Source organism: Microtus oregoni, unplaced genomic scaffold, assembly GCF_018167655.1.
Source record: "Microtus oregoni isolate MIOR12 unplaced genomic scaffold, Mior012 000028F_ref0000031, whole genome shotgun sequence".
Lineage (NCBI taxonomy): Eukaryota > Metazoa > Chordata > Mammalia > Rodentia > Cricetidae > Microtus > Microtus oregoni.
In genome coordinates, this window is record NW_024543087.1 from 2,479,087 (window position 1) to 2,504,007 (window position 24,921).

Here is a 24,921-nt window from a genome sequence, read left to right on the forward strand (position 1 = left end):
TCCTCCACTAGCTCCAGGGAGGGTCCCCAAAGGAGACCCGATGGCGCATGCTCCCGCGCCGGACCCAGCAAGCCGGGCGAGCCTGCGCGTGCGCGGGGTCCGCAGACCAGGGCGAGCGAGTCGTGAGAAATGGGAGGCGACCGGGGAGCCGAGCCAGCGACCGCCCGGGCCAACCGGGCCGCCCGGGCTTCACGTCTGACGTGCGACGACGCCGGCCGACGAGCCCCGGCGCCCCAGCCAATCAACGCCTCGCTCCGCCTGGCCACGCCCCCGCGCCCTCACACGTAAAGTTGAGTCCTCGGGACCCCGGAGCCGACGGAGGTGGTGTGCTCGCTCTCGGTGGCGGTCAGGAGCCGGCGGGACTGCAAGGGACGCCGCGTCTCTGTGAGTGAGCCGGGCCGGGCCGGGAGGACGGAGGGCGGAGGGTGTTCGGGAGGGCCGGGGGCTGTAAGCCGTGGGGCGCGGGGAGCGGCGGGGGGACTGGGGTCCCTGTCGCCCGGGGATGTGGGGACCAAGGCCCGAGCTTTGGAGCGGATCGCGGCCGAGGGAACCTTCTGAGACGGGGACTGGGCTGGTGCCAGCTTCAGGGATCCCAGGATCAGCGACGGGCGAGGAGGGAGCAGCGCGAACGAACCGGCCTCGGAGGCGGGCCAAGGTCACGAGCAGGGTGGGACGCGAGGGCACCTCGGCCAGGCCTTCCCGGTGCGTCACCCGGGGTTAGCGCCGACCTTAGGTGACCCTGTGTCACCTAGGAAGAAGGCTGTGGCGGAATACGAATGCCCCTGACCAGGGGACGTGGCGTCGAGATCACAGACGCTCGGCTGGATTTGCCAGCAGCCCGGGTGGTTCAACAGTGTTGCCCGGTTTCCTCGCTTTTTCCCGGGATGGAGAGCAGCCCCCTCCCTGAGGGTGTGATCCCCAGGGGATCTGCTTCCGGAAGTACCGAGGCACCCTGCCGCTTGACAGTTTGGATGCAAATTCTGAGGGGTTCAAGTGGTTCTCGGTGCCGGTGGAGTGTGCTAGAGGATCCTCTTTTCGTCTTCTGTACAGCAGTGTTGCTTTAAAGGGCTCCTTAAAACATAAGTCCTGTGTCCTGCCCCTGGTCAATTTGAATCAGCATCTCCAGGCTGGCGCCTTGGCAGCCATTTTACACAAGCTGACAGGTGACTGATGCAAAAATCAAAATTTGAAACCATTGTTTTAGATGATAGTTCTTGGGATCAAAGGGACCGGCTGGGAAGGGTCTCCAGCTGTTGTATCACCTGACGCTCAGCCATTTTACCTCTTCTAGGTTGCCATGCCTTTGGAACAGGCTGTCAGTGATCATACCTGACCTTACAGAATAATAGGTTTAAATATGTGGTTATTGGTGATGTAAAAATAAAAATAATGTTCTGCTTCCCAACAGATATAGGTCAGTCTCTGGGTGAGATAATAAAGTCTAGTGAGGGGGGAAACGTCTCTCCAAAATCGGAATTGTTAGATAATTTCACGTTAGGTATGACTTACACAGTGTTTACACCTCAGAGACCGTATTGGGGCTCAGACCTGGATGGAGGTGGGGGTTCCTTGGACTTCCCACAGGACAGGGAACCCTGATTGCTTTTCGGGCTGAGGAGCGGGGGGACTTAATTGGGGGAGGGAAATGGGAGGCGGTGGCAGGGAAGAGACAGAAATCTTTAATAAATAAATAAATTTAAAAAAAATATTTTCAAATATAAAAAAAAAAGAATGGACTTTTGTATTTCCAGTTCAAATTTGCGCCTGTAACATAAGTGTTGGTTTAGCCAGAAATATATTGTCAACTGTGGGCTGCGTGGGGAGAGCCTTTCCAGAGGTGAACTCCTAGTGCAGACCAACTCACATGGCCCTCCAAACCTGGCTCTGCCACCCGTGACAGGAGCATATCGAGCGCCATTGGACTCATTTCCTACCCAGGGAATGATTTGAGCGTACTGACCCTGGAACTTTAAAGGCTATCATTTCCTCTTCATTTACGTGGTGGTAGTTCATGAATACTCGGGAAATCTCCAGGTGATGAGGTAATTATCTAAATTACGTATTCAAAAAACATTTTCTATGTAGACCAATTACAGTAAAGTTACATCATTTTTAAGATGATATGAAGGTCTAATTTGAATTTACATTTCTGGTATGCATTGGGACTTTAAGTGCTCCTATTTCATCTAATTGTGTCCTAAAATGTGCTCATGGTATTCCTGAATCCAAAAATGTCATTAGTTGTTTCTTCTTTCTTCTTTCTTTTTTTAGCCAGGGTTTTGCTGTATAGCCCAGGGAAGCTTCAAACTTGAGATCTCCTGCCTTCTTACTCTGAGGCCGAGATTACTGCCAAGTGCCACCACACACAACTGTTGAGTTACTTCATCTTTGTGTAGCCCCTCCTGGTAGCCAAACACATATATAATTGGTACAGATGCGTGCTAATGCATTGGGGCGAATGCCTCTGTCACGTAGGTCACGTAACTACAGTCCCATCAACACGACTTCTTTGAGCTCTAGGCTTATCTTCAGCTTCCTGCCAGGTATCTGTCCAGTCGTGCCTGGTGGATGCCGTTTGTAAACTTGGTTTCATTATTTTGTTGTCTTCAGACGGCGTGTTGCTACATAGCTTAAGCTAGCTTTGAATTCATATCCTCTTCTGAGTACTAAGATTATAGGGCGTGCATCACCTCTCTGGCCATCACTAGTCCCCTAAAACAAATAATAGCCACTTGGTGTGCCCCAAGTCTTAACTTCAGAGGCTGCATTCTGGAAGTGAAGTCAAGTGCTCTGTGCCCTGCCCATGCTAGCCTGAGAGTCTGTAGGGAAATAATCGCAGGTGATGGAGGGAAAGAACCCGTGCCTGCTGGCTTTTCTGTACAGAAAAGAGCCAATTGTCTCTCTCCCTCGTGAAAGGAGAGCCTGTTGCTCCGTGAACCCACTGGGCAGTTACCCTCATCCTCATAGGAAATGGGGGAAGATACCACTGTGGTTTGTTTCCTTATTTATGATTGGTTGGTTGGTTGGTTGGTTGGTTGGTTGATTGTGCTAGGGATCTGGCCCTCGGCTTCATGCGTGCCAACAGGTGATCCATCACACACCGCTTCTGGAGATAACCTCACATGATGAGTGCAGGAGGCTAAAGGGCAAAGGGAGGTTTGTTTTGTTTTTGTATTTTTGAGATAGGGTCTGTTATGTAGCTCTGGCTGTCCTGGAACATGAAGAGACCCACCTGCCCCTGCCTCTTGAGTGCCGTTCAGCCTTCAGATAGGTGGCTCTGGGGGGCGATCTGCAGGCCTGGATGCAGTGTGTCATCCCTCCATAGAGCCCATTCATGCAGTTCTTGCGGTCCTAGGTGTTTATGAAACCTCTCAAATCTGTTCTAGCTAAGATAGTTTCCTGTAGTTCAATATGGATTATGTTGTTGGCAATTAAGTACATTCTGTCCATTCCTTTTTAAAAAATAATCTGCTTTTTGAACCACCGGTTATTTCAGTGTTCACTTTGGGGTTTCTGTGTATGTTCTTCTTCGAGTCAGGATACCTTCTATAGCCTGTTTGGAGGCTTTGCTTTCTTTGAGATGAGGGGGTATCATCTCGTTGTAGCCCAGGCTGGCCTGGAACTCCAGATCCTTCCCCTTCCGACTGTTGGTGTTACAGCTGGGTGCCACCACACCTAGTCAGTATTTGTTTTATTTTTGTAAATATAGTGAGTGTCCTGAACCTTGAGCTTACTGAACCTTGTATATACAAAAGCTTAGTAAGATTTATTGCGTTAGGAAGTAATGGAGTACAAAAAGAAAAAAAAACAGTTCTCTTCTGAATGTTGTGTGTAGCTAGCTCGTTTTCGTCTCTGTTGGATGGCAGTATTGTCTCTGTAGGAATGTAGAGCTCACTTTCAAAACAGACATTCCTGCTTTAGCGCTGGATTTTCTTTGAGGCTTTGCTGCCATTTAACCCCCAGGAAGAGCAATCTGTTGCCCTTGGTCCTGAAGGGAATGTGCTGCCCTTGGAGAGTCCAGGATTGTACGTGCAATGGGCAGCAATTGGTGCCAGTGAGAGGTCTGTGTACTGGGAGCCATGTTTGCCTCTTCTGTTGAACCCGTGGGTCAGGATTACAGGCAGGCAGCAGGATAAAGATGGGATGAATGGATCAGTCACTGCACCTTGATGAAATGTCCATGAACTCTGTGTGAGGGATGATTGTAGGGAGGGGGCCTTTGCCCCTGTGATGGTGGAAATGAGTTATTTTTTGTTATCTTTTGTTACATTTTGTTATTTTTGTCCTGCTCCTGTATTCACCTAACTGCTAAGCTCATCTTGGCCCTCTCTGGGAGCCACAGAAAGCAGTGTTGTAACAGGAAGATAGACTTGTGAAAAGGAAGGCTGGGGGGCACTGGGAAGGATCAGCTGCCTGCTGGATGTCCATCAAGGAGGTGCACACACTCACAGACACACACCTGCACAAATGTTTTAAAAGAATATTGCGGCTTTTCATAATGTTGTAAACAGTGTGACGGGTGATAAAGGTGCATATTCTCTTCAGTGGTGAAAGTTTAAGGCTAGTTTCCAGGTTCACAGCAGACGCTGCGGAGACAGAGCGGAGTGGTTCCAGGTGGTGATGTGCTAGCTGCTTTTAATTGAGAACTTCGAACAATTCTCTTTCAGGAAGACTCTGGAAAAAAATCACGATGTCGACCAACACGGACCTTTCCCTTTCTTCATACGACGAAGGTCAGGGGTCTAAGTTTATTCGGAAAGCTAAGGAGACACCGTTTGTCCCCATTGGTAAGTGGCTGGCACTGATGATCAGTTTGCCGTGAGCCTAAAACAATGGAACTGTGGTAAACTTGAATACTGAGTGGATCCCGAAATACCTTTTTCTTATTTTGTTGAAGTGTGATAAGGCCAGCATCCTAAGAGCTCATCCCAAAAGCTGTGGGCTCGGGTTTGTGTGATTGACTGTTGTCTCAGTGACTCGTGCTGGTCGGATCCCAGGACCACCTCTGACTCCGAGGTTTTCCAGGGCTCAAAACAAAAGTACCGTAATCGTGTTAAGGTTTACGATACGACACTGGAAGGGCAAAGGTGAAAGTCAACAAAGATGCCTGCCATGAAGTCCAGGGCAAACCAAGTGTATGCTACGGTGTCTCCTCCTTGAGGACACTGCATCCTTCCAGGGCTGTGTGGCGGCATGGGCAAAGCTGCCGCACGCTGGCATTTAGGTTGTTCTGAGGTCAGTCACAGGCGTGCCTCGTCCGTGGACGCCTTGCAGCTCATGAAACAGCAATGCGATCACCAATGGAAATTCCAAAATCAGAAAATTGGAATAATTTATTCACTTAAAGCAGATACAAATTATATTTTGTATTCAAACACTAGACACGTTCCCTTTAAATGGAATGGGTCGGGATCCTGGTGACTCTGCTGTTGTTGCCTGGAGATCCTGGACACTTTGCGTAGGGCAGGAAAGAAGCTGTGTGCATACTTCAGGAAGAAACCCTATTGGTCTGTGGGTGATACAATTATCTGCATAGGGAATATGAGAACATCAAATGAGAAACAGCTGGACCAGATAGAGAAAAGATTACTGTCCTAGTTATGTGGCCGTTGCTATGGTAAAATCCATTGCCAAGAGCATCACAAGGAAGAAAGGAAAGGTTATTTGTCTTAAACTGCCAGACGGCAGTCCATCACCAAGGGGAGTCGGGGCAGGAACCGGAAGCAGAAACTAGGAGGGATACTGCTTGCTGGCTCACTCCCAGGCTCCAGTCCAACCATCTGCTTATCTAGCCTGGGACCACCTACAGGGGACTGGGCCCTCCCACTGCCAATCAAAATAGTATCTCACAGGCATGACCACCGGTTGCTCTGATCTGGGCAGTACCTCAATTCAGACTTGCGACCCCTTGCAGGGTCACCTAAGACCATGGGAAAACACAGATATTTACAGTTCATAACTAGCAAAATTACAGTTAGGAAGTAGCAATGGAAATAATTTTATGGTTGGGGTCACCACAACATTGGGAACTGTATCGAAGGGTTGCAGCATGGAGGGGAGGTCAGAACCACCGCTCTAGAAGGAACGTTCATGCTAAAGCCAAGTGGGCGGTTACTTCATTGGTCCATCATTATACATCTGGGGGACCCCAGGAATGTCTAAGGTATCGGTAAGGACACCACTGCCTGCAGATGGTAGGTGCCCCGCCCTGAATTTCCATTCGCAGGTCTCACAAATCATCTACTCTGAGGAGTATGCTGTTGTCTTTTGTTTTTTCCTTTCCAGTGCAAACACAGTTATTTCCCAGTTTCTTTCTTTCTGTTTTATCATCCAAGCCCAGTCACCAGCGTAACCTCCATGTGTTTGTTGCCCACTCTGTATGGATGGCTGAGTTCCAGTTTTAGGTTATGCAGTCTAAGAGGGAGCCATTTTGAAGTTCAGTTTTCTTTGTGGCCTAATGCATGATTGTGTTTTGTCAGAACTCCCAAACATTTGAGAGAATGTATGGTCTATTTTAAATGAACATTTTATTTCTTTATTATTGTCTGTGTATATATGTGCCACAGTGCTCAAGTATAGGTCAGAAAACAACTTTCGGGAGTCTGCTCTCTCTTTCCACCCCACTGAGGCAGCTCTCTTGTTTTCTCTGTACTACATACTCCAGGCCAGCTGGCCCATGACCTCCTGTGTGGCCCTGTCCCTACCTCACATCTGTCCATAGGAGCACTGCTAAACTACAGATGTCCATCGAAATATCTAACTTTAAAAAAACAAACACAAAAAATACTTGGATTCCAGGGATTGTTCTTGTCTTCCTCCTTCGCGGCAGGCGCTGAGACATTTCGCTGCCCTTCTGTTGGTCTTAAATCTGTCTACTTGGCCACAAACCCACAGGTTTTCAGAAGTGGTCCTACGCCGGGCATTGTGGCTCAGAACCCAGCACTTGGAATGTAGGGACAGGAGGCTCGGATTCATGGTCATTTTCTGTTCAGAGCAAATTCAAGGCCGGCCAGGGCTACATAGTGAGATACTGTTTCGGAAAAACGAAAGACCCAAGAAGATCCTATCTAGATTTGCTGCTGTTTGCTATGAATTCTAGATTTGGGCTTGTGAAGCAAAAAAGATCGAAAGCTTTGTATGTTAATTAATGAACTGATAAAGTATTCTTACAAAAGTAGCAGAGAGCACATTGATCAATGGTGAAATTGTCCGGCTGCCATGCGGCTAACGTGAGTGTGACTTTGTTCTGCAGGAATGGCAGGCTTTGCAGCAATTGTTGCGTACGGGCTGTACAAACTGAAGAACAGGGGAAATACAAAGATGTCCATCCACTTGATCCACATGCGTGTGGCCGCGCAGGGCTTTGTTGTTGGAGCCATGACTCTCGGTAGGTCCAGCAGGACTTCCGATATGTGCCTCTCTTTGATGCTTTTCTTTACAAAGCAAAGTAAACCCTTTCCCTGACCTGAAGCAGTCTGGAAATGCCTGCTACTCATTCTCCTGTAGCGGAATAATTGGAGCAGCGGTACAGTTTTACCTGCTGAGGTAAACCCTTGTTACTTCATCGCTGTCTGAATACAGGTTGGCAGCAGCAGTGTCCTGAGGAGAATGTGATTGCTGTCATGAGTTTTGGAAAGTAGAAAAGATTCTAAGATGTATGGGCTTTTACTGGAATCGTGACTTACTGACTTATCTGCTACTATGTGGTGGCTGTTTTAAAATCGCCAGGCAAGCCGGTCAGTGGTGGCGCACGCCTTTAATCCCAGCACTCAGGGAGGCAGAGGCAGGCGGATCTCTGTGAGTTTGAGGCCAGCCTGGTCTACAGTGTGAGTTCCAGGACAGCCAGAGCTACACAGAGAAACCTTGTCTCGAAAAACCAAAAAAAGCAAAACCAACAGAATGCCAGGCAAACACTGTCTGTTGATCAGAACCCTGGGACACGGTGAGCTGCTCACACTGGCCCTACCCAGCCTAGGAAGGTACAGAGTTTTAGGGTTGAATGCGAGGAGGCCGGAGTGTGTGCCTCTGGTGTCCACCTGACAGGCTGTCACATGTCGCTGTCCTGTGGACTGTTGTGTGTCTTCTCAATGCTGAAGGAGATGTATTGATGCTTCTCTTCCTTTTCTGCAGGCATGGGCTATTCCATGTATAAGGAATTCTGGGCCAAGCCTAAGCCGTAGAAGACGAGCTGCCGCCTTGGACTGGGAAGTGCTTGCTTTACTTAGACGTCTCATATTGAGGTTACATGTTTGTGTCACAATAAATAACGTGGGTTTAGACAATGACACAGTATTGAATGTTGGCTTACTTTCTTGCCAGCTCAGTGTACCTGTGGCCAGATTGTCAGTGACTTCACCAACTAGATCACTTGGGGGAGTTAACACAACAGAAACCTGTCACCTGAATGCAGTTGGTAACAGTGTTCTCTTAGGGGGACAGCGGACAGTCAGACACACAGTGTGCCTCAGAGCAGGCCTTGCTTTGGAAGATGTCAGGAGGAAGCATGTCTGCCTCAGTTCACTCAACCTTTTTGTCTGCCTGTGGGCTGGCTTTAGAACTTAGGGTTTTAAGGTTTGTTGGCATCTGAAAACCCTTTCCAAAGAGTGCATGAAAAATAACTAAAATTATAGAGCCCCCTACAACCAAGTGAGAGGGTCGGGAGGGTGTGAGAGAGAGAGAGAGAGTGTGTGTGTGTGTGTGTGTGTGTGTGTGTGAGAGAGAGAGAGAGAGAGAGAGAGAGAGAGAGAGAGAGAGAGAGAGACGGCAGCTGCAGAGAAGCGGTGTTTATTAGAATCATACTTAAAGCACAGTTAATTGGGGGTTCCACTTTAGCTCTTTTATAATTGCAGTTATATTGTTGCCGCTCTGTAATAGAATAGTGCTTAAACGTCATATTGAAACAGAGATATTTTTGTTTCTTTTTTGTGGCACTGGGCATTAAATGCAGCCCTCACTTGGGCTGGGCAATTGCTGGTACCAGTGAGCTGCATCCCAGCAAAAATAGGGACTGTAAGTGATAATACTTACACAAATGATAAAGGAAACACACAACTTCTTGTGGACAGTGTCCTGCTTTCCTGTAAGAATCATAAATATTAGAGTACTCAAAGTGAGAAGAGAGTGGTGGGTGGGTGGTTTTCCAGACACCACACACAGATGGAACATACAGAATGCTTAGTACCCCATCCAGCCTGAACCTCCATTCCACAGCAACAGCGTGGCATGTGTATTGTTATTAAAAGAAGTGAACACACCAGGAGTCTTGTATTTATTTCAGCATAGAGAAAAGTGACTCTTCCCTCGGAGCAGCACAGAAATCAGAAGACGGAATATTTGTACGTGTGGTGGGAGACAGTTATAACTAACGCCATCTTCATCTTCAGCTTGGAGCATTGTTTGGCATCTGTTGGGCACCTACTGCATGCCCACACTGCCCTGAGAAATGTTTCTTTTAGCTGTGCATAGATGTGGATATGTACACGGGTGTGTGCATACAACTGCAGGTGCCCTCCAGGCTGGAGGCACTGAGTATCCCTGGGGCCAGAAGTACAGGCAGTTGTGCTGGGAACTGAATTAGGGTTCTCTGCAAGTGCAGGCCTTGGTCTAAGCATTGAGCCATCTCCAGCCTGCTCCCTTTCCTCACGTGTGTGTGTGTGCGTGTGTGTGTGTGCGCGCGCGCGCGCGCTAACGTGCATGCATGCATGCAGCAGTCACAGGACAATCCGAGGAATCGGTTCTCTCCTGGGTGTGGACAGGTTCACAGTCTTGGTAGCAAGCACCTTTACCTGCTGGCCTCTTGAGAACTTAAACATGCAGTTGTTAAATTCACGATCTAGGGGGCCTTTCCACAGACAGGCCTGGGAGGCGGGCAGTTAGCAGCCTGTGTTCCTCCTGCTGTGCTGCCTGTAGGACTTGACCACGGAACTATTGTTCTAGTTTAGAGTAGATGGGATGCCCTTTAGAAGAGTCCAGGGAAGGTTAATAGCACCACAGACGCCAACAAATGTAAGGACCTGCCATGTGGCCTCTGAGGTCGAGTGGCAGCAGTGGCTGTATTTAATAGGATCAGGCTGCACCTGATCAGTCCTGATCAGGGCCTGTATGATTGACGTGAGAGCATGGACTAGCCACGTCTCCGTGGTCCTGTTCAGCTGCGGCTAGAACAAGCCTGAGAAAGTTCTCTGTCTTGGCTTCCTGCTTTAGCGGTGTTGTGCATTGTGAGAATTTGTTATTGAGTAACACCTGGACTCATCAGTCTGCCACTCTGAGCCAAATAGTTGTGTCTTCCTCATCCAAAGTGGGGACACAATCTAGAATTAGAGAAAATAGGAAGTCACAGGGGCTTAGCCTAGCACACCATGCTTTAGCGACTCGGTACGTGGCTGCTGTTACTGTGATTGTAGTGTGTAGGCTTTAAAGATCACAGCAGAACATGGCTGCCAGTAGAGGAAGCAGCTGGAGCGTCTGGCTGGCCAGAGCCTGGGGCTGGGACTGGAAGTCTCCCCAGAGAAGCAGCATTCTACTTTGGTTCTCCGTAGGGAGAGCTCTCCTTCTGCTGTTGGGTTTTAGTGGAGCGTGGTGTGATTGTTTCAAGCCTTTCTTCCCAGTTACCTATCTGGGCACAACGGTCCTTTTCACCCAAAGAGCTTGGCTCAGTTAATGCTTGCTGAATTCATCAGAGTAAATCTTGGGGGTTTTGCATTTGTCAAGGTCCAGTTTTCCATGTCCATGGATCCCTCCAACCACAGATGTGAAATTCGTGTGTGTGTCAGTACTGAGCGTTTGTGGCTTTCCTTTTCCTGTGGGGTTCCTACAGGTGTGGTGTAACATCGGTTACACAGCATTTTATTGCATTAGACAGTGTGCGGAACGTGGAGACACTTGAAGAACAGGGAGGATGTGCACAGCTCATGAGCAACCCCCCCCCACCACCACCACTGTTTTGTTTAAGAGACCTGAGCACTTGTCTGCAGTTTTGGCTGCTCACTGGGGGGTTCTGGAACCCCCCCTGCCACCGCTGGGTATAGCGTGTCTGAGTAACAGCGACATCTGGTGGCGAGAGTTGGACCTGACCACAGTGGTAGTGGAAACCACTTGTGTGATGAGTCCCCGGGTTTCACAGTTACGGTTCTGTCCCTAGGCAAATCTGCAGCCCACTCCCTCATGGCTGCAAGGCCAAATCAAAGCCAAAGGATCATGAAGTTAAAGGTAGCTTTTCCCTCAGCTGCCTGCAAGGGGCAGAGACGAAAGAGGGAAGCTATCTGTAAGTGGGTCAAGCTGAAGCCATTGTCAGTCTCTAGTATTCTGGGCTGTATCCAGCGTAACTGGGTGACTAAAAGTTCATCCTCAGCAGAGGCTGCTGTCTGCCTTGCCGGTGGCCCTTGTCAGGTTTGCGTTTCTGTCCACTAAACCTCCACCTTCCACCATCTCCCCCTGCTCTGAACCTTCCTCCTATTCTCCAGTGGGCCAGTCAGCTTGTCCCACATCTGCCCCTTGTGCTAGTGAAGATTTGTCTCAGCCTCTCTAAGGAGGAAGCGATCCGCACACAAACTGTGATCACTGTGGGAATATCAGTCAAATGCTAGGAAGTGTAGAAGGCACCGGGCCCAGGCAGCCGGACAGACTGCTGATTCCCGAGATCAGGTGGCCTCCCTGTGTGGCTGGGATGTGGCTCAATGGTGAAGTATTTGAGGCCCTCGGTTCAGTGTCCAGCACAAAAGAGAGAGGAAGGGAAGAAAGCTAAATAAAAACATTAAGCAACAACAGAAGTCTATGACAGAGCTGAGAACACAATGGAGAAATTTGGGAGGAAAATCACAGTGTCGTCCCAGTTCAGTCCACTGTACTGACCGCCTGGTGAAGGGCCAGGATCGATCTCACCCGTCTGGGAGGTCACCGGGAACCAGAGGTCCCTGGGGCTTGTGGGGACACTTGAGTTTTCTGACAGAGTCAACCTATGATGGCTGACGTCTCCATGGATGTGAGCTCGGCTGGTAGACCCAGACTTGCCTGGAAATGATGAACCACTCACTGATGGCCAGGGTCTAGAGGAAGCTGAGGCCAGCAAAACCCCGGTCCATCACATTTCATCAAAACAAGGCTTGAGTCTGAAGAAACTGAACTTTTCATCCTTTGGGGCTCCTGAGTAAGAAGCTGAATTGATGGAGGAAGGTCATTGGTTAAAAAAATAAACTGCTTGGCTGGCCCTCATAGGTTAGAACATAGGTGGGTGGAGTAAGCAGAACAGAACGCTGGGAGGAAGAGGAAGTGAGTTCAGACTCAACAGCTCTCCTCTTGGGAGCAGATGCCTCAGAGAGACGCCATGCTCCCGGCTCCTGGGCAGACACACGCGATGAAGCTCTGACCCAGGATGGACGTAGGCTAGAATCTTCCCGGTAAGCACACCTAGCTGTGCTACATAGAATATTAGAAATGGGCTAGTCCAGGTGTGAGAGTTAGCCTAGAAGAGGCTAGATAGAAATGGGCCAAGCAGTGATTAAATGAATACAGTTTGTGTGTTGTTATTTCTGGCATAAGCTAGCATGTGGGCAGCCGGGGTGCTGGGGACGCAGCCCTGCTGCTCCTATTTTAACTACACTGAATAAACAGGAAGGCTTTAAACCTTTGCTGGAAAATGCTGTTTGTCTCTGTCTGCTCTGGATCTATGCTTACAACACTGTTTGGTGACTCTCGGGGACCCATTAGGGGCTGCACCTGGGAAAAGAGCTCTGGATTTGGGTCCCAGCACCCAGACACAGGCTTTTGCTCAGTGTCCTGTTTACATGGTGCTACTCAGACTCCGGGGGTACTCGGCGCAGAGCACCCAGACCCTGGGGGTACTCGGCACAGAGTAGCAGATTGGAGTCTGGACCACCGAAGCTGAGGTGGAACTGGATGCCTTGATTTTGAGTTGCAGTAAAACTCCTGTTACGAATCAGGACAGCTAGGTATGCGGTAGGGTAGACGCTGGGTATGTCACACATTACAAAGCTCTTCCTCGGCCGGTTTGAGTCTCGGAGCTGTGGTAATACTGCTGTTTAAGAAGACGGAGGAAACTGGAGCAGTGGCTTGGTGGTTAAGAGCGATGGCTACTCTTCCAGAGGACCCGGGTTCAATTCCCAGCACCTATACGGCAGCTCACAACCATCTATGAATCCGTTACAAGGGATCCAAGGACCTCTTCTGCTTTCTCAGGCGTCAGACAAACACTTGTCACATAAAATAACTTAATTTGAAAAACAAAATGAAGTTTGTGACTTGGCTCGTGTTGCCTTTCTGCTCAGTTTAGCTTCTCATTGAGCAGAAGACTTCATGCTTGTTATTTGTAGGAGGAAAATGATCTCACTGAGGGAAAGCCTACTTGATGACCCTCTTGTCTTCAGGAAGATACATGGGCTGGGTTGACAGCTCTCTGGGTAAAGTGCTCGCCTTGCAAACCTGAGGACCTCATGATTCCATGACCCGTGTATAAAAGGCAAGCGTGGTGGTGCTTGGCTCATAACCCCGGGGCTGGGGAGACCCAGGCAGGCAGCCCAGCCAAACCGGTGATCCTGGGGCTGGTGAGGCCCTATGTCCTCCGTGCCTTTCTGTTGCCATGGAAATGCTCTGACACAAGCCAGTTAGGAGGAAGAGCTGACCTTAGCCCACACTTCCAGCTTCTGTCCATCACCTCAGGGAAGCCTAGAGCAGAAGGAAGACAATGCTTTCTTCCCTAGTGTCCAGCTTACGCTGCCCTTGTATAATTCAAACCCTAAGCCAGGTGCCACCCACAGTTAAACAAGACAGCCGCCCCAGGCCACCCTGTCTAGACAGTCACTGAACTCTCCCCAGGTGAGACTCGATTGTGACAACTAAGAAAATGACCGTCACATCCTGTCTCAGAAACTGGATGAATGGCTTTGGGGAACAACCCCGAGGCTGGCATCCGGTCTCCACAAGCACACAAATAGTCAGCTTTAAAAACAAAAGTTGGCTATGGCATTGTCTCTCCCAGAAACATCAGATGCTACAGCCATGAAGTCTCACCAACTTGGCTACCTAAGCATGAACCAAACACAATGATTTCAGCAGACATGCAAACACACAGAGGGAGAAGTTCACAAGGCCTCAACCCTGGACAAAGAACTCCAGGCAACGAAGGAATGCTGAGGCCATGAGAACCAGTCCTCCTCAAAGAAGAGCACATCAGCTGTTTAGCTGGTATCACGTGGTCAGTCCTGAAAACATTCATAGAAGTAGTTATGCAGACTGAACAGGTGATATCATATACATACACACACCGTACGCACACCACACACACAACACACGTGACACACACGCAGTGTGTATTGCTGGGGGTGGAACCAGGGCCACACACATACACTGTGGTGCAGGGGGTGGAACCAGGGCCACACACACCACACACGCGCACACACACACAGTGTGTGTTGCTGGGGGTGGAACCAGGACCACACACACACACACTGTGTGGTGCTGGGGGTGGAACCAGGGCCACACACATACACAGTGTGTGTTGCTGGGGGTGGAACCAGGACCACACACATACACAGTGTGTGTTGCTGGGGGTGGAACCAGGACCACACACACACACTGTGTGGTGCAGGGGGTGGAACCAGGGCCACACACACCACACGCACACACACACAGTGTGTGTTGCTGGGGGTGGACCACACACGCACACACACACAGTGTGTGTTGCTGGGGGTGGACCACACACGCACACACACAGTGTGTGTTGCTGGGGGTGGAACCATGGCCTCATTATTTTTAAAACTCTTCTAAAAATGCAAAAAAATATTAAAAAGCACCACAATTCTTCTATAATCACGGTAGGTGTTTCATGTATGGGTTTTCTTAGTGTGTTGCTTTTGTTTAGGCTGCATTTGTTTAACTCTGTGATGCTGTGGTTCTTTGCCTGTCTAAAACACCTGATGGTCTAATGAAGAGCTTGAGACAGGAGCAAGGATAGGCAGGGATGGCAGGCAGAGAGGATAAATAGGAGAACTGAGGAAAAGAAGGAGCAAGAGAGCAAGGAGAGGAGAATACTAGGGCTCAGCCACCCAGCGATGCAGCCACCCAGCCAGCCACAGAATAAGAAGAATAGTACAACATGCAGAAGTAAAAAGAGGAAAAGCCCAGAGGCAAAAGGTAGTTGGGGTAACTTAAGAAAAGCTGGCTGCAACCTGGGCCAGAGCGGGCCTGGGACAGCAAACTCCACAGGAGCAGAGCAAACCCGGGGAGCACTGAGTGACCTCCAGGAACATGGAGTGACCATCGGGGTAACTAGAACCATGGCACTGACTGTAACATAAGGAACCATCTGAGCCTTGGATCCACTGGCACCTAGAAGATTAATCACCAGAGTCACAGACAGCCTGAACCACACCAATTAAAGGAAAAGATGAGTAGATAAGGTAAGAACACACGCTACACCACAAAGAGCAACACAACACCAGTAAAATCTAGAAACCCTACAACCAAGAGTGAACAACCAAGCACAGATGAAGCAAAAGAAAATGACCTAAAAAATAACTTCAGGAAAATGTTTGAGACTCTTAAAGAGGAAATGAGAAGTTCCCTCAAAGAAATGGAGGAAAAGACAATCAAAAAATTGGAAGACATCAGCAAATCTTAAAGAAAACCAAGAAAAAGAAACAAAACATATGAAAGAAACTATTCAAGTCTTGAAAACTGAAATAGACACAATAAAAAAAAACACAAGCCAAGGGAATTATTGAAACAGAAATCATGAGAAAGAGATCAGGAACCATAGATGCAAGCATAAATGGCAGAATACAAGAGACGGAAGAGAGAATCTCAAGCGCTGAAGATACAATAGAAGAAATAGATTCAGCAGTCAAAGAAAACATTAAATCTAACAAAAGCTGGATATAAAAAATATCCAGGGAAAGATCAAACCTAAGAATAATAGGTATAGAAGAAGAAGTTCAACTCAAAAGCATAGAAAATATACTTAATAAAATCATAGCCGAAAACTTCCCCAAACTAAAGAAGATATACCTATAAAGATACAAGAAGCCTACAGAACACCAAATAGACTGGATCAAAAAAAAAAGTCCCCTCACCACATAATAATCAAAACACTAAACATAAACATACAGAATAAAGAAAGAATATTAAGAGCTGCAAAGGAAAAAGGCCAAGTAACATATAAAGGCAGACCTATCAGAATTACACCTGACTTCTCATTGGAGACAATGAAAGCCAGAAGGTCATGGTCAAGAGTTATGCAGACATTAAGAGACCACGGATGCAAGCCTAGACTACTATACCCAGCAAAACTGTCAATCACCATAGAAGGACAAAACAAGATATTCCATGACAAAACCAGATTTAACCAATATCTAGCCATAAACCCACCCCTACACAAAATACTAGAAGGAAAACTCCAACCAAAGGAACTTGGCTACATCAACCAAAACACAGACAATTGATGATCTCACAGCAGCAAATCAAGAAGAAGGGAAGAGCACACAAAATAACATGACCAACAACAAAAACTAAATTGACAGGAGACAGCAATCACTGGTCCTTAATATCCCTTAATATAAATGGACTCAACTCACCTATAAAAGGACACAGGCTAACAGATTGGACACAAAAACAGAATCCATCCTTCTGCTGCATACAATAAACACATCTCAACCTCAAAGACAGACATTGCTTAGAATAAAGGGTTGGGAAAAAATTCCAATCAAATGGACCTAAGAAACAAGCTGGCGTATCTATCCTAATATCTAACAAAACAGACTTCAAACTAAATGGGGGCAAGAGGATCCAGAGTTCAATGTCATCCTTGTCACAGAGCGAATTCGAGGCCAGCCTGGGGTGCATAAGACCTTGCCTTTAAAAATAAAAAATAAATCCGTAAATAAAATACATTCCGGAGAGCGAAGGCTTGAAGGGCTCGTTGCCCTCTTCCATCCAGCTAGTGGGTGCAGTTTGGGAGGTCTCCCCGGGCCGCAGCCCCATCCACTCAGTACTTTCAGGGCTCTCCCGGCCCCCGTAGACACAGGCGCCCTGATTGGTTTCCCTGGTGACGGTTGCCGGGGCAGCGCGTGCCGGCATCGGGAAGGGCGGAGGAAGCGCTGGCTGCCCTGAAGATAGACCGCGAAGCGGGCCGCGGTAAGTGTGAGGGGGGCTGAAGAGGACAGGAGCTCTGACGGGGATCGAACCGGGGTCCTAGAGGGGGGACCGAGCCGGGACCGAGAGCGGGAACCGAGAGTGGAGACCGAACCGGGGGCCGAGAGCGGGGACCGAACCAGGATCTGAGAGCGGGGACCGAGAGCTGGGTCTGAATCGGGGGCCGAGAGCGGGAACCGAGAGCGGGAACAGAACCGGGGCCGAGAGCGGGAACCGGGAACCGACAGCGGGGACCGAACCGGGGGCCGAGACTGGGGACCAAGAGCGGGGACCGACCGGGAGGCCGAGCTAACATCTGGATGACGTGGCCGCAGCCGGTGGCGCAGTCCTCTTCCTGGGCCTCCCTGGGCTGACTGGTGTTTTTCGCGTGGGAAGGGTTAGCGAGGAAGAGCCCAGGCCACGGTCCGAGTGGGTCAGACTAGAAGCAGGTCGTCCTCAGCCACCCCTCAGCGCTTGGCCTCAGGCCCCTGCCCACTGCTGCCCTGGCTCAGACGTTGCTTCCCTGCATTGACTCCCATTCCGGAGGCCTGGGGCTATTACTGGGGGTTTAAAAAGTTGTGGGTGGGGGACAGTGAGGGGCGGGCTGGTGGGAAGTGCTGCTCAGAGTCCCTCAGCAATGCTCCGCAGTTTCTGGAGCTCTGCTCCGGGGACTGAAAACGTTTCTTCTCCTCCTTTTGGTCTTCTGAGCAGAGCTGTACTCTGTAGCCCAGGCTGGCCTAAAACTGACTAGAAAACCCCTGTTGGCCCCAAATTGACAGTCATACCATGCCTGAAGCCAGACAGGACTGCAGAACCAAGATCTTGTCTTGAAAAGGAAAACAGTTTGTAAGGAATTATAGTTTTCTGTGGTCATCTAAGTATTTGTTACTATTACTTGTTGTTACCTTGTTGGTTACAAAGTATAAAAAGCCGAATTCTTTCACTTCTAGAAATATTAGTTTAGCACCTACTGTGTCCCAAACACTGTTAGGTCCTGTAACATGGCCTTGAACATGGTGTTCTGTGCTAGGCGTGGTGGCACATACCTGTAGCTAGCATCTGAGAGGTTAAGGCAGGCGGATTGTCATGAGTTTAAGGCAAGCCTGGTCTACACAGCAAGTGCCAGCAGGAGGCCAGCGATTGCCGCTGCTCAAACAACGGAAAAGAGAAACAAGCAAGTGTCCTCTGGTAGTTTACATGCTCGTGGGTAAAACGTGCTCCGTGTCAGGAAAAAAGGGCAAGCAGCCTGGGGGCGGGGCGGGCTTAGAAAGTAGAAGCAGGGATGGTCATCCATACTTGTTAACAACTTGACTAACTTTATTTTTTTTATTTTATTTTATTTTATTTTTTTAGTTTTTCGAGACAGGGTTTCTCTGTAGCTTTGGAGCCTGTCCTGGCACTAGCTCTTGTAGACCAGGCTGGCCTCGAACTCACAGAGATCCGCCTGCCTCTGCCTCCCGAGTGCTGGGATTAAAGGCGTGCGCCACCACCGCCCGGCTTGACTAACTTTAGAGCCATCCGGGAAACATGCCTCTGAGTGTGTCTGGGAGGGCGTTTCCAGAGTCCCATGGAGGCTGGGACTGAATAAAGCAAGGAAGTTGAGGAGGGGGTGAAGTAACTGCTCTGCCTCTCTGCTTCCTGAGAGTGGACTCCCTGTGACCGTCCACTTCCGCCGCCCTTCCCTGCCACGCGGACAGTGTTCTCTAAGACCGTGAGCCAAGCCAAACCCTTCCGTTGCCTTTGTCACAGATCTGACCACAGTAACAAGGATAGTTAATGCACAGGTGGGGAAGGGGTGCAGCATCTATCAGGGCGGTCATTAGGGAATCCATCCCAGAGGAGAGGTCCCCTGAATTTAGAGATGCCCAGAAAGGAGCCAGAGAACAAACAAGGAGAAAAGAATGTAGAAGGGACAGTGAATGTGCGAGGCTGTGAGCGGGGGCACCCCTAGTGATAGCGTGGGAACAGTCAGTGTGCGAGGCTGTGAGCCGGGGGCACCCCTAGTGATAGCGTGGGAACAGTCAGTGTGCAAGGCTGTGAGCCGGGGGCACCCCTAGTGATAGCGTGGGAACAGTCAGTGTGCAAGGCTGTGAGCCCGGGGCACCCCTAGTGATAGCGTGGGAACAGTCAGTGTGCAAGGCTGTGAGCCCGGGGCACCCCTAATGCTGAAGTCGACAATGTTCCTCTGGACAGTGTCAGGACCCTGGCTAATGTGTAAGAACAGACTGGGAGCACACGCCTTTAATCCCAGCACTCAGGAGGCAGAGGCAGGTAGATCTCTGAGTTCGAGACCAGCCTGGTCTACAAGAGCTAGTTCCAGGACAGAGTCAAAGGTACAGAGAAATCCTGTTTCAAAAAACAAAACAAAAACAAAAACCAAAACAAAAGATCCATTCTGGCTCACAAAGCTGGAGGTACAAGGTTGAGACCCACATATGGTGATGGGCTCGGTTGCCAAAATCTGGGGTGGTTCAAGACATCGCATGGTGAAAGACAGAGTATGTTTGCATACACACATGCATGTATGAATATGTATGCATGTGTGTATCTGTGTCTGCATGTACATGTGTGCATGCATAGCAGTTTCTTAGAAGCGTAAACTAGATTTCACCACAGAATTTACAACCAGCATTTCACTTCAAGTGTTTACCAAGAGAAACAAAAGCATGCTCACACAGTCACCTGGTCACATGCTCACATGGTCACCATGGTCACACGGTCACATGCTCACATGGTCACACGGTCACCATCTCAGCACGGATGTGTATAGCAGTTTGATTCCGGGATAAACTATAAGCCGGTGTGTCTTCTAGACATTAGCATACTACACAGAAGTAAAAAGGGGCGGCCTGATACGTACAGCAGTGAGGTGGACATCCGAAAGGGGGCACTGGGCAAAGGGAAAAGAAAAATGGTCTAGCCACAAAAACCTAACCACTGTGTAACTCTAGCCATGGGAAATTCTGCAAATGACAAAACCGAGGTAGCATGGGGTTGGGACTGGCAGGGGACACCCCGAGCCTTTGGTGGAGATGCCGGCTGTGATAGTGGTGGCCTAGCTGAGAGGTCACGTCTGTCAAAAGTAGAACGGTGGCTATGGGGTGGGGGGTGGGATTGATGGACCGGAGAGGCTGTGCAGGGCTTGATGTGTGGGCCAGGACACGACTGTGGTGGGATAGGGACAAAGGGGAAGCTAGAGATGCCCTGGGCCCCTGCTGTATTAACTGGCAGCAGGCCAGCTAAGCAGGAGAGACCAGGTGAGTTATTTAGCACCCACAGGCCAGCAGGTGCTGCTGAGCATCCAGGGCAGACGGAAGTGAGGAGTACAGACGTTCGGGGAGAGGTAGATGGTCCCAGAAGACAGGAACTGTTTCCTCGATTCTGTTTGGAATTGGGAGGGGGCTGAGACATTCAAGGGCTTGTGACAAACTCCTTTGATACATGATAGTGAACTTTCAGAGAGGGGCAGGGAAAATGGGGGCTTTGTTGCTAGCTTGTGTGCTAAGGTAAAGAAGGTTTTTATGCCATCATAAACCTTTCCCTCTCCCGTGGGAAGAAAGAACAGACATGAGGCATGGGTGCATGTCAGACAGACTTAACTCCACAGGCCTTTTCCTGCTTAGCACTTGGGGCTTGTCTTCTGAACCCCAGCCGTGGGTCACCTCAGATGCAGAAAGATTTCATGATGTATGTACATGTATGTAAGTTATACTGCAAATAAATTATTGACACAGCCCCATGTAGACTGCACTGGCCTTGAACTGGATAGTCCTGCTGGCATCCAAAGTCTGGGGTTGTAGATATGTGCCGTCCACCCAGCTCTGTCCCCCACTGTGAAGGAAGAAATGATGGCTGGGGCCCGTTTTCCAGAAATTGGGATCTAGCTGGTCTGGGTTTGGGCCCAGATGTCTTCAGTTTCAGCGGCTCCTGTGAGACACTAACGCTAACGTGCAGCTAAAAGCTGCTGGCAGAAGGACCAGGCAGATGTGTCTCCTGCTGCCACTCCAGTCAGGAGGCGGGGCTCAGCCTCGGCTTTAGGTGATCCGAGGTGAGGGGGTGTGAGCGTCTGCTTAGACCCACTGATGGCTCAGTGGAGAACCTGGGTCTCTGTTCTCAGGGCAGGATGGAGGCCGAGGAAAGCTCCGCAGACACTCTGCGACTCCAGTTCAAGGCCATGCAGGAGCTGCAGCACAGAAGGCTACAGAAACAGATGGAGAAAAAGAAGGAGAAAGAGCTGAGCTGTAAAAGCAAAGCTGACCAGGAGGAGCTTACGGAGATCCCAGACAACCTAAGCCTCCTCAACACGGAGGAGCAGAACCTGAAAAACATCTTCGAGAAGAGGTAATGACCTCAGCACCATGCAGGCAGGTGGAGAGGGAGGGGCGGTGGAGAGAAAGGGGCGGTGGAGAGGGAGGGGCGGTGGAGAGGGAGGGGCGGTGGAGAGGAGAGTGTGGTGGAGAGGGAGGAAGTGGTGGAGAGGGTAGGGGCGGTGGAGAGGGAGGGGCGGTGGAGAGGAGGGGGAGGTGAAGAAGGAGGGGCGGTGGAGAGGGAGGGGCGGTGGAGAGGGAGGGGTGGTGGAGAGGGAGGGGCGGTGGAGAGGGAGGGGCGGTGGAGAGGGAGGGGCGGTGGAGAGAGAGGGGTGGTGGAGAGGGAGGGGCGGTGGAGAGAGAGGGGTGGTGGGAGAGGGTAGGGGTGGTGGAGAGGGGATGGTGGAGAGGGAGGGAAGGTGGAGAGGATGGGGCGGTGGAGAGGGAGGGGCGGTGGAGAGGGAGGGGCGGTGGAGAGGGAGGGGCGGTGGAGAGGGAGGGGCGGTGGAGAGGAGAGTGTAGTAGAGAGGGAGGAAGTGGTGGAGAGGGTAGGGGTGGTGGAGAGGGAGGGAAGGTGGAGAGGATGGGGCAGTGGAGAGGGAGGGGAGGTGGAGAAGAGAGTGTAGTAGAGAGGGAGGAAGTGGTGGAGAGGTAGGGATGGTGGAGAGGGAGAAGATGAAGCGGTCCCAGATATAGTCTACTGGTCCAACTGGGCGAGTGTTCGTGAGCTCAGAGTTGTCATGCTCAGAGGCATGTGTAGCTGACCGAGCCGCTTTCTGGATAGCAGCTGCGGGCGGTGTATGGAAGGCCAGAAGGAAGGACCGTAAGCGCCTCAGGGCGTGCTTTCATTGTCTGGGTTTTCCTTCACAGTCACTTTGCTAAAACCTGCGTTTCTAGGGAGCGGGACAGAACCCAGAACCGAGAGTTTGTAGATCCCTCACCTCTGCCCTCAGTCCCGCACATACCCCAAGACAGCAGCACCTAAACATCACTGCTCCAAAACTATGTATTCCCTACTTTTTTCTCTTAAATCATTGGTGTGAAGTTGAAAGATACCCAGCATCTTCTCAGTGCTCTGGACTTGACAGTGCCATGGGTGCCGGGTGGCGCAGATCTGCGCAGGCTGAGGTGGCGCCCCCTGCTGGCCTGTGCCTAAGGCCACAGCTACTGATTAGTTGTCTCTGTCTAGTTTTGCTCCAAATCTATTTTTTGCTCACTTCAAACTGTACCCAAATGCACCCGTACATGTGGACACACACCCCCACAAGCACACACAGTGAAGGTTTTTATACAACCCATAGGAAGAAATAAGCAATGTGGTCCAAGCCTTCTAACATGGTGCTAAAGAAATTACTTTTCAGTCTTATTTTGTACAGACATCTTAGTGCCCCCTAGTGCCCAGACATGGTACTACAAGCCTAGGCAGGCAGTGTGACCCTGGGCACTAGCTAGTGCCCATGAGGTCCTCCTTTCCCTTGCAGGGTGCTGGAAGATGAAATCCAGCAGCTTCGTAGTGAGCTCAGGGAGACAGTCGATGAGAACGGGCGACTGTATAAGCTTCTGAAGGAGAGGGACTTTGAGATAAAACACCTCAAGAAGAAAATAGAAGAGGACAGGCTTGCCTTCACAGGTAACTGCTGTGGCTGCGCAGCCCAGGCAGCTGGGCTCCAGGGAGCAGCGCAGAGGTCCCGTGGTCACAGTGCTCTATGGAGTCGCTGGAAGGGTCTCTTTGTTTTTTGAGCTTGGCTTGGATGCTACCAGCAACTGTTTATGCTATAGAAGTTTCTGGGACCCAAACACCCTCAACAGGTACATGCCATCTCCAGCAGCTGCTATGCTGACCCTGGCCCTGTAGGTCTGGGCTACACTCTGATTCTGCTGATGGAGATCTTGGTGGCAGAGGTGTGAGAGACTCTTATTCTGCAGGTCTCGGGGTGACCTTGAGCCTGTGGTTGTGAGCTAGGCACAGGCTCTGCCGTGCTTGCCTCTGACCTTAGCCGAGGGAGTTGGCGAGGACTCTGAGCCTGATGACTCAGTGCCCCTGTGAACCACAGCACACGTCACAGATGGGTGTAAACAGAAAGCCAGTGCCCTGCGCTGTCCACCATGGGGACAGCAGGGCTGACCCTGCTCTTTCCAGAGTCCCACCCTGTCTCCCCCAGCAGATCTGGCAAAGGTCCCACCAGAAAGGCCTCCGCACCCTGACGGCCATGGGCAGCCAGATGTACTTATTCCCTCCATTCTTTGGCTTTTCCTGTTCAGAACAGAAAGCACAGGAGTCACGGCTCTGGTTTGTGAGGATAGACACTCAACTTTACTTCCGGCTGCCCAGGGGCTGGGGTGGAGGGAGGCTTGGTTAAGCCTGTAAGCTCCAGGCAGAGCAGGAGATCCATCTCTGCCACAGGGCTCTGTCTCTGCCTCCTCCTGAGACGGCTCAGCTCCGCTCTGTACTTTGGGGAGAAAAGTCTGGCTGGTCCTTGTTTGTCTGGTTTTTTTTTTCTCCCTTTCCTCCCTCCCTTTTTTCCTTTGTCCCCCCGCCCCCCATCTTCTCTTCCCTCTTCTTCCCTTCACACCTCTGTGTAGCTCAGGTTGTCCTGGAACTTGGGGTCCTTTTTCAGCTCCTAAGTGCTTGGATTACTAGTGACCCACCAGACATAGCTCCATCTCTCGTTTAATTTAGAATTACACCAGGCACAGCATACACTCCAGTTAGAATTCCTTTCTCCTCTTGCTGAGGGCTGTAGGAACTTTAGTGCCATCTCGGTCCCTTTGCGTCCTGCTTGCGTATTACAGATTTGTGGGATTTTTTTTTTCCAGACAAGGTCTCATGTAACACAGGCTATACTCTGTTTCTCTGTGTAGCTAACGCAGGCCTGATCTCTTGGTCCTTTTGTCTCCACCTCCCAAGTGCAGGGATTGCAGACATGAGCTGCCATGCAGCTTTTCTGTGTGTTCTGCCCCCTGTATGGAAGCACTCACAGTCAGGGCTGTGGCTTTTACTTTGCAGCTGCTGCACATATTTTAGACTGTCTTCACTCGCCCAGGGTTGCAGTTTCAGGAGCGAGACTGTGCCGGAAGAAGCACCGGGAAGGCAGGAAAAGGATTTGCCATTCTCGCTGGGTCTCTCCCTGCTCCTCCTGCTTCCTTGGACAGTCTTCTGGGGGCTGATAGTGGATTTTAAGTCCAGGAGGAAATGAGCCCCCAGGAAGCCCATCCGTGGATAATTCCTGTTCTTCTCTGGGTAGCTGCCGGTTGTCTCTCTCCAGAACCCTCCCCCACACATTGACAGTTGTTTCCCTCCAGAACCCTCCCCCACACATTGATTCTTTTGAGGACTGTGTTCCATGAGCAACAAGGGTGCTCACACTGCATCTTATCCCCAAGCTCAGCTGAAATGGGGTTTCTTTACCTTCTGGAAGCCATGACTTCTTAGAGACCCTGCCTGATCCCCTGAACAGCAGCCATGCAGATT

At 50.2% G+C, this 24,921-nt stretch overlaps 2 protein-coding genes across 5 annotated transcripts in view; both read left to right on the forward strand.

The window, feature by feature from the left end:
• The first annotated feature begins 237 nt into the window (after nucleotides 1–237).
• Nucleotides 238–8,285, forward strand: Higd1a (HIG1 hypoxia inducible domain family member 1A). The gene is made up of 4 exons (XM_041677593.1): nucleotides 238–384; nucleotides 4,668–4,787; nucleotides 7,253–7,387; nucleotides 8,131–8,285. Exons 2-4 carry the CDS (start codon nucleotides 4,691–4,693, stop codon nucleotides 8,178–8,180), a joined length of 282 nt encoding a protein of 93 aa, XP_041533527.1. The 5' UTR covers nucleotides 238–384; nucleotides 4,668–4,690; the 3' UTR covers nucleotides 8,181–8,285.
• Nucleotides 8,286–17,083: 8,798 nt separating this feature from the next.
• Nucleotides 17,084–24,921, forward strand: part of Ccdc13 (coiled-coil domain containing 13) — a 38,949-nt gene continuing 31,111 nt past the window's right edge. For 3 of the 4 annotated variants that reach the window (XM_041676772.1, XM_041676774.1, XM_041676773.1), the window contains exons 1-3: nucleotides 17,084–17,145; nucleotides 21,260–21,483; nucleotides 22,931–23,079. In XM_041676772.1, coding sequence (XP_041532706.1) covers nucleotides 21,266–21,483; nucleotides 22,931–23,079 — 367 coding nt within the window. In that variant the 5' untranslated portion in view covers nucleotides 17,084–17,145; nucleotides 21,260–21,265. Of the gene's footprint in view, nucleotides 17,146–21,259; nucleotides 21,484–22,930; nucleotides 23,080–24,921 lie in introns of those variants that run through there. The other variant, XM_041676776.1, reaches the window with a different exon arrangement.

Coding starts and splice junctions, on each gene's coding strand:
- Higd1a (XM_041677593.1), top strand. CDS start 4,691: ATGTCGACCAACACGGACCTTTCCCTTTCTTCATACGACGAAGGTCAG. Junction 4,788..7,252: donor GACACCGTTTGTCCCCATTG/GTAAGTGGCTGG, acceptor TTTGTTCTGCAG/GAATGGCAGGCTTTGCAGCA. Junction 7,388..8,130: donor TGTTGGAGCCATGACTCTCG/GTAGGTCCAGCA, acceptor CCTTTTCTGCAG/GCATGGGCTATTCCATGTAT.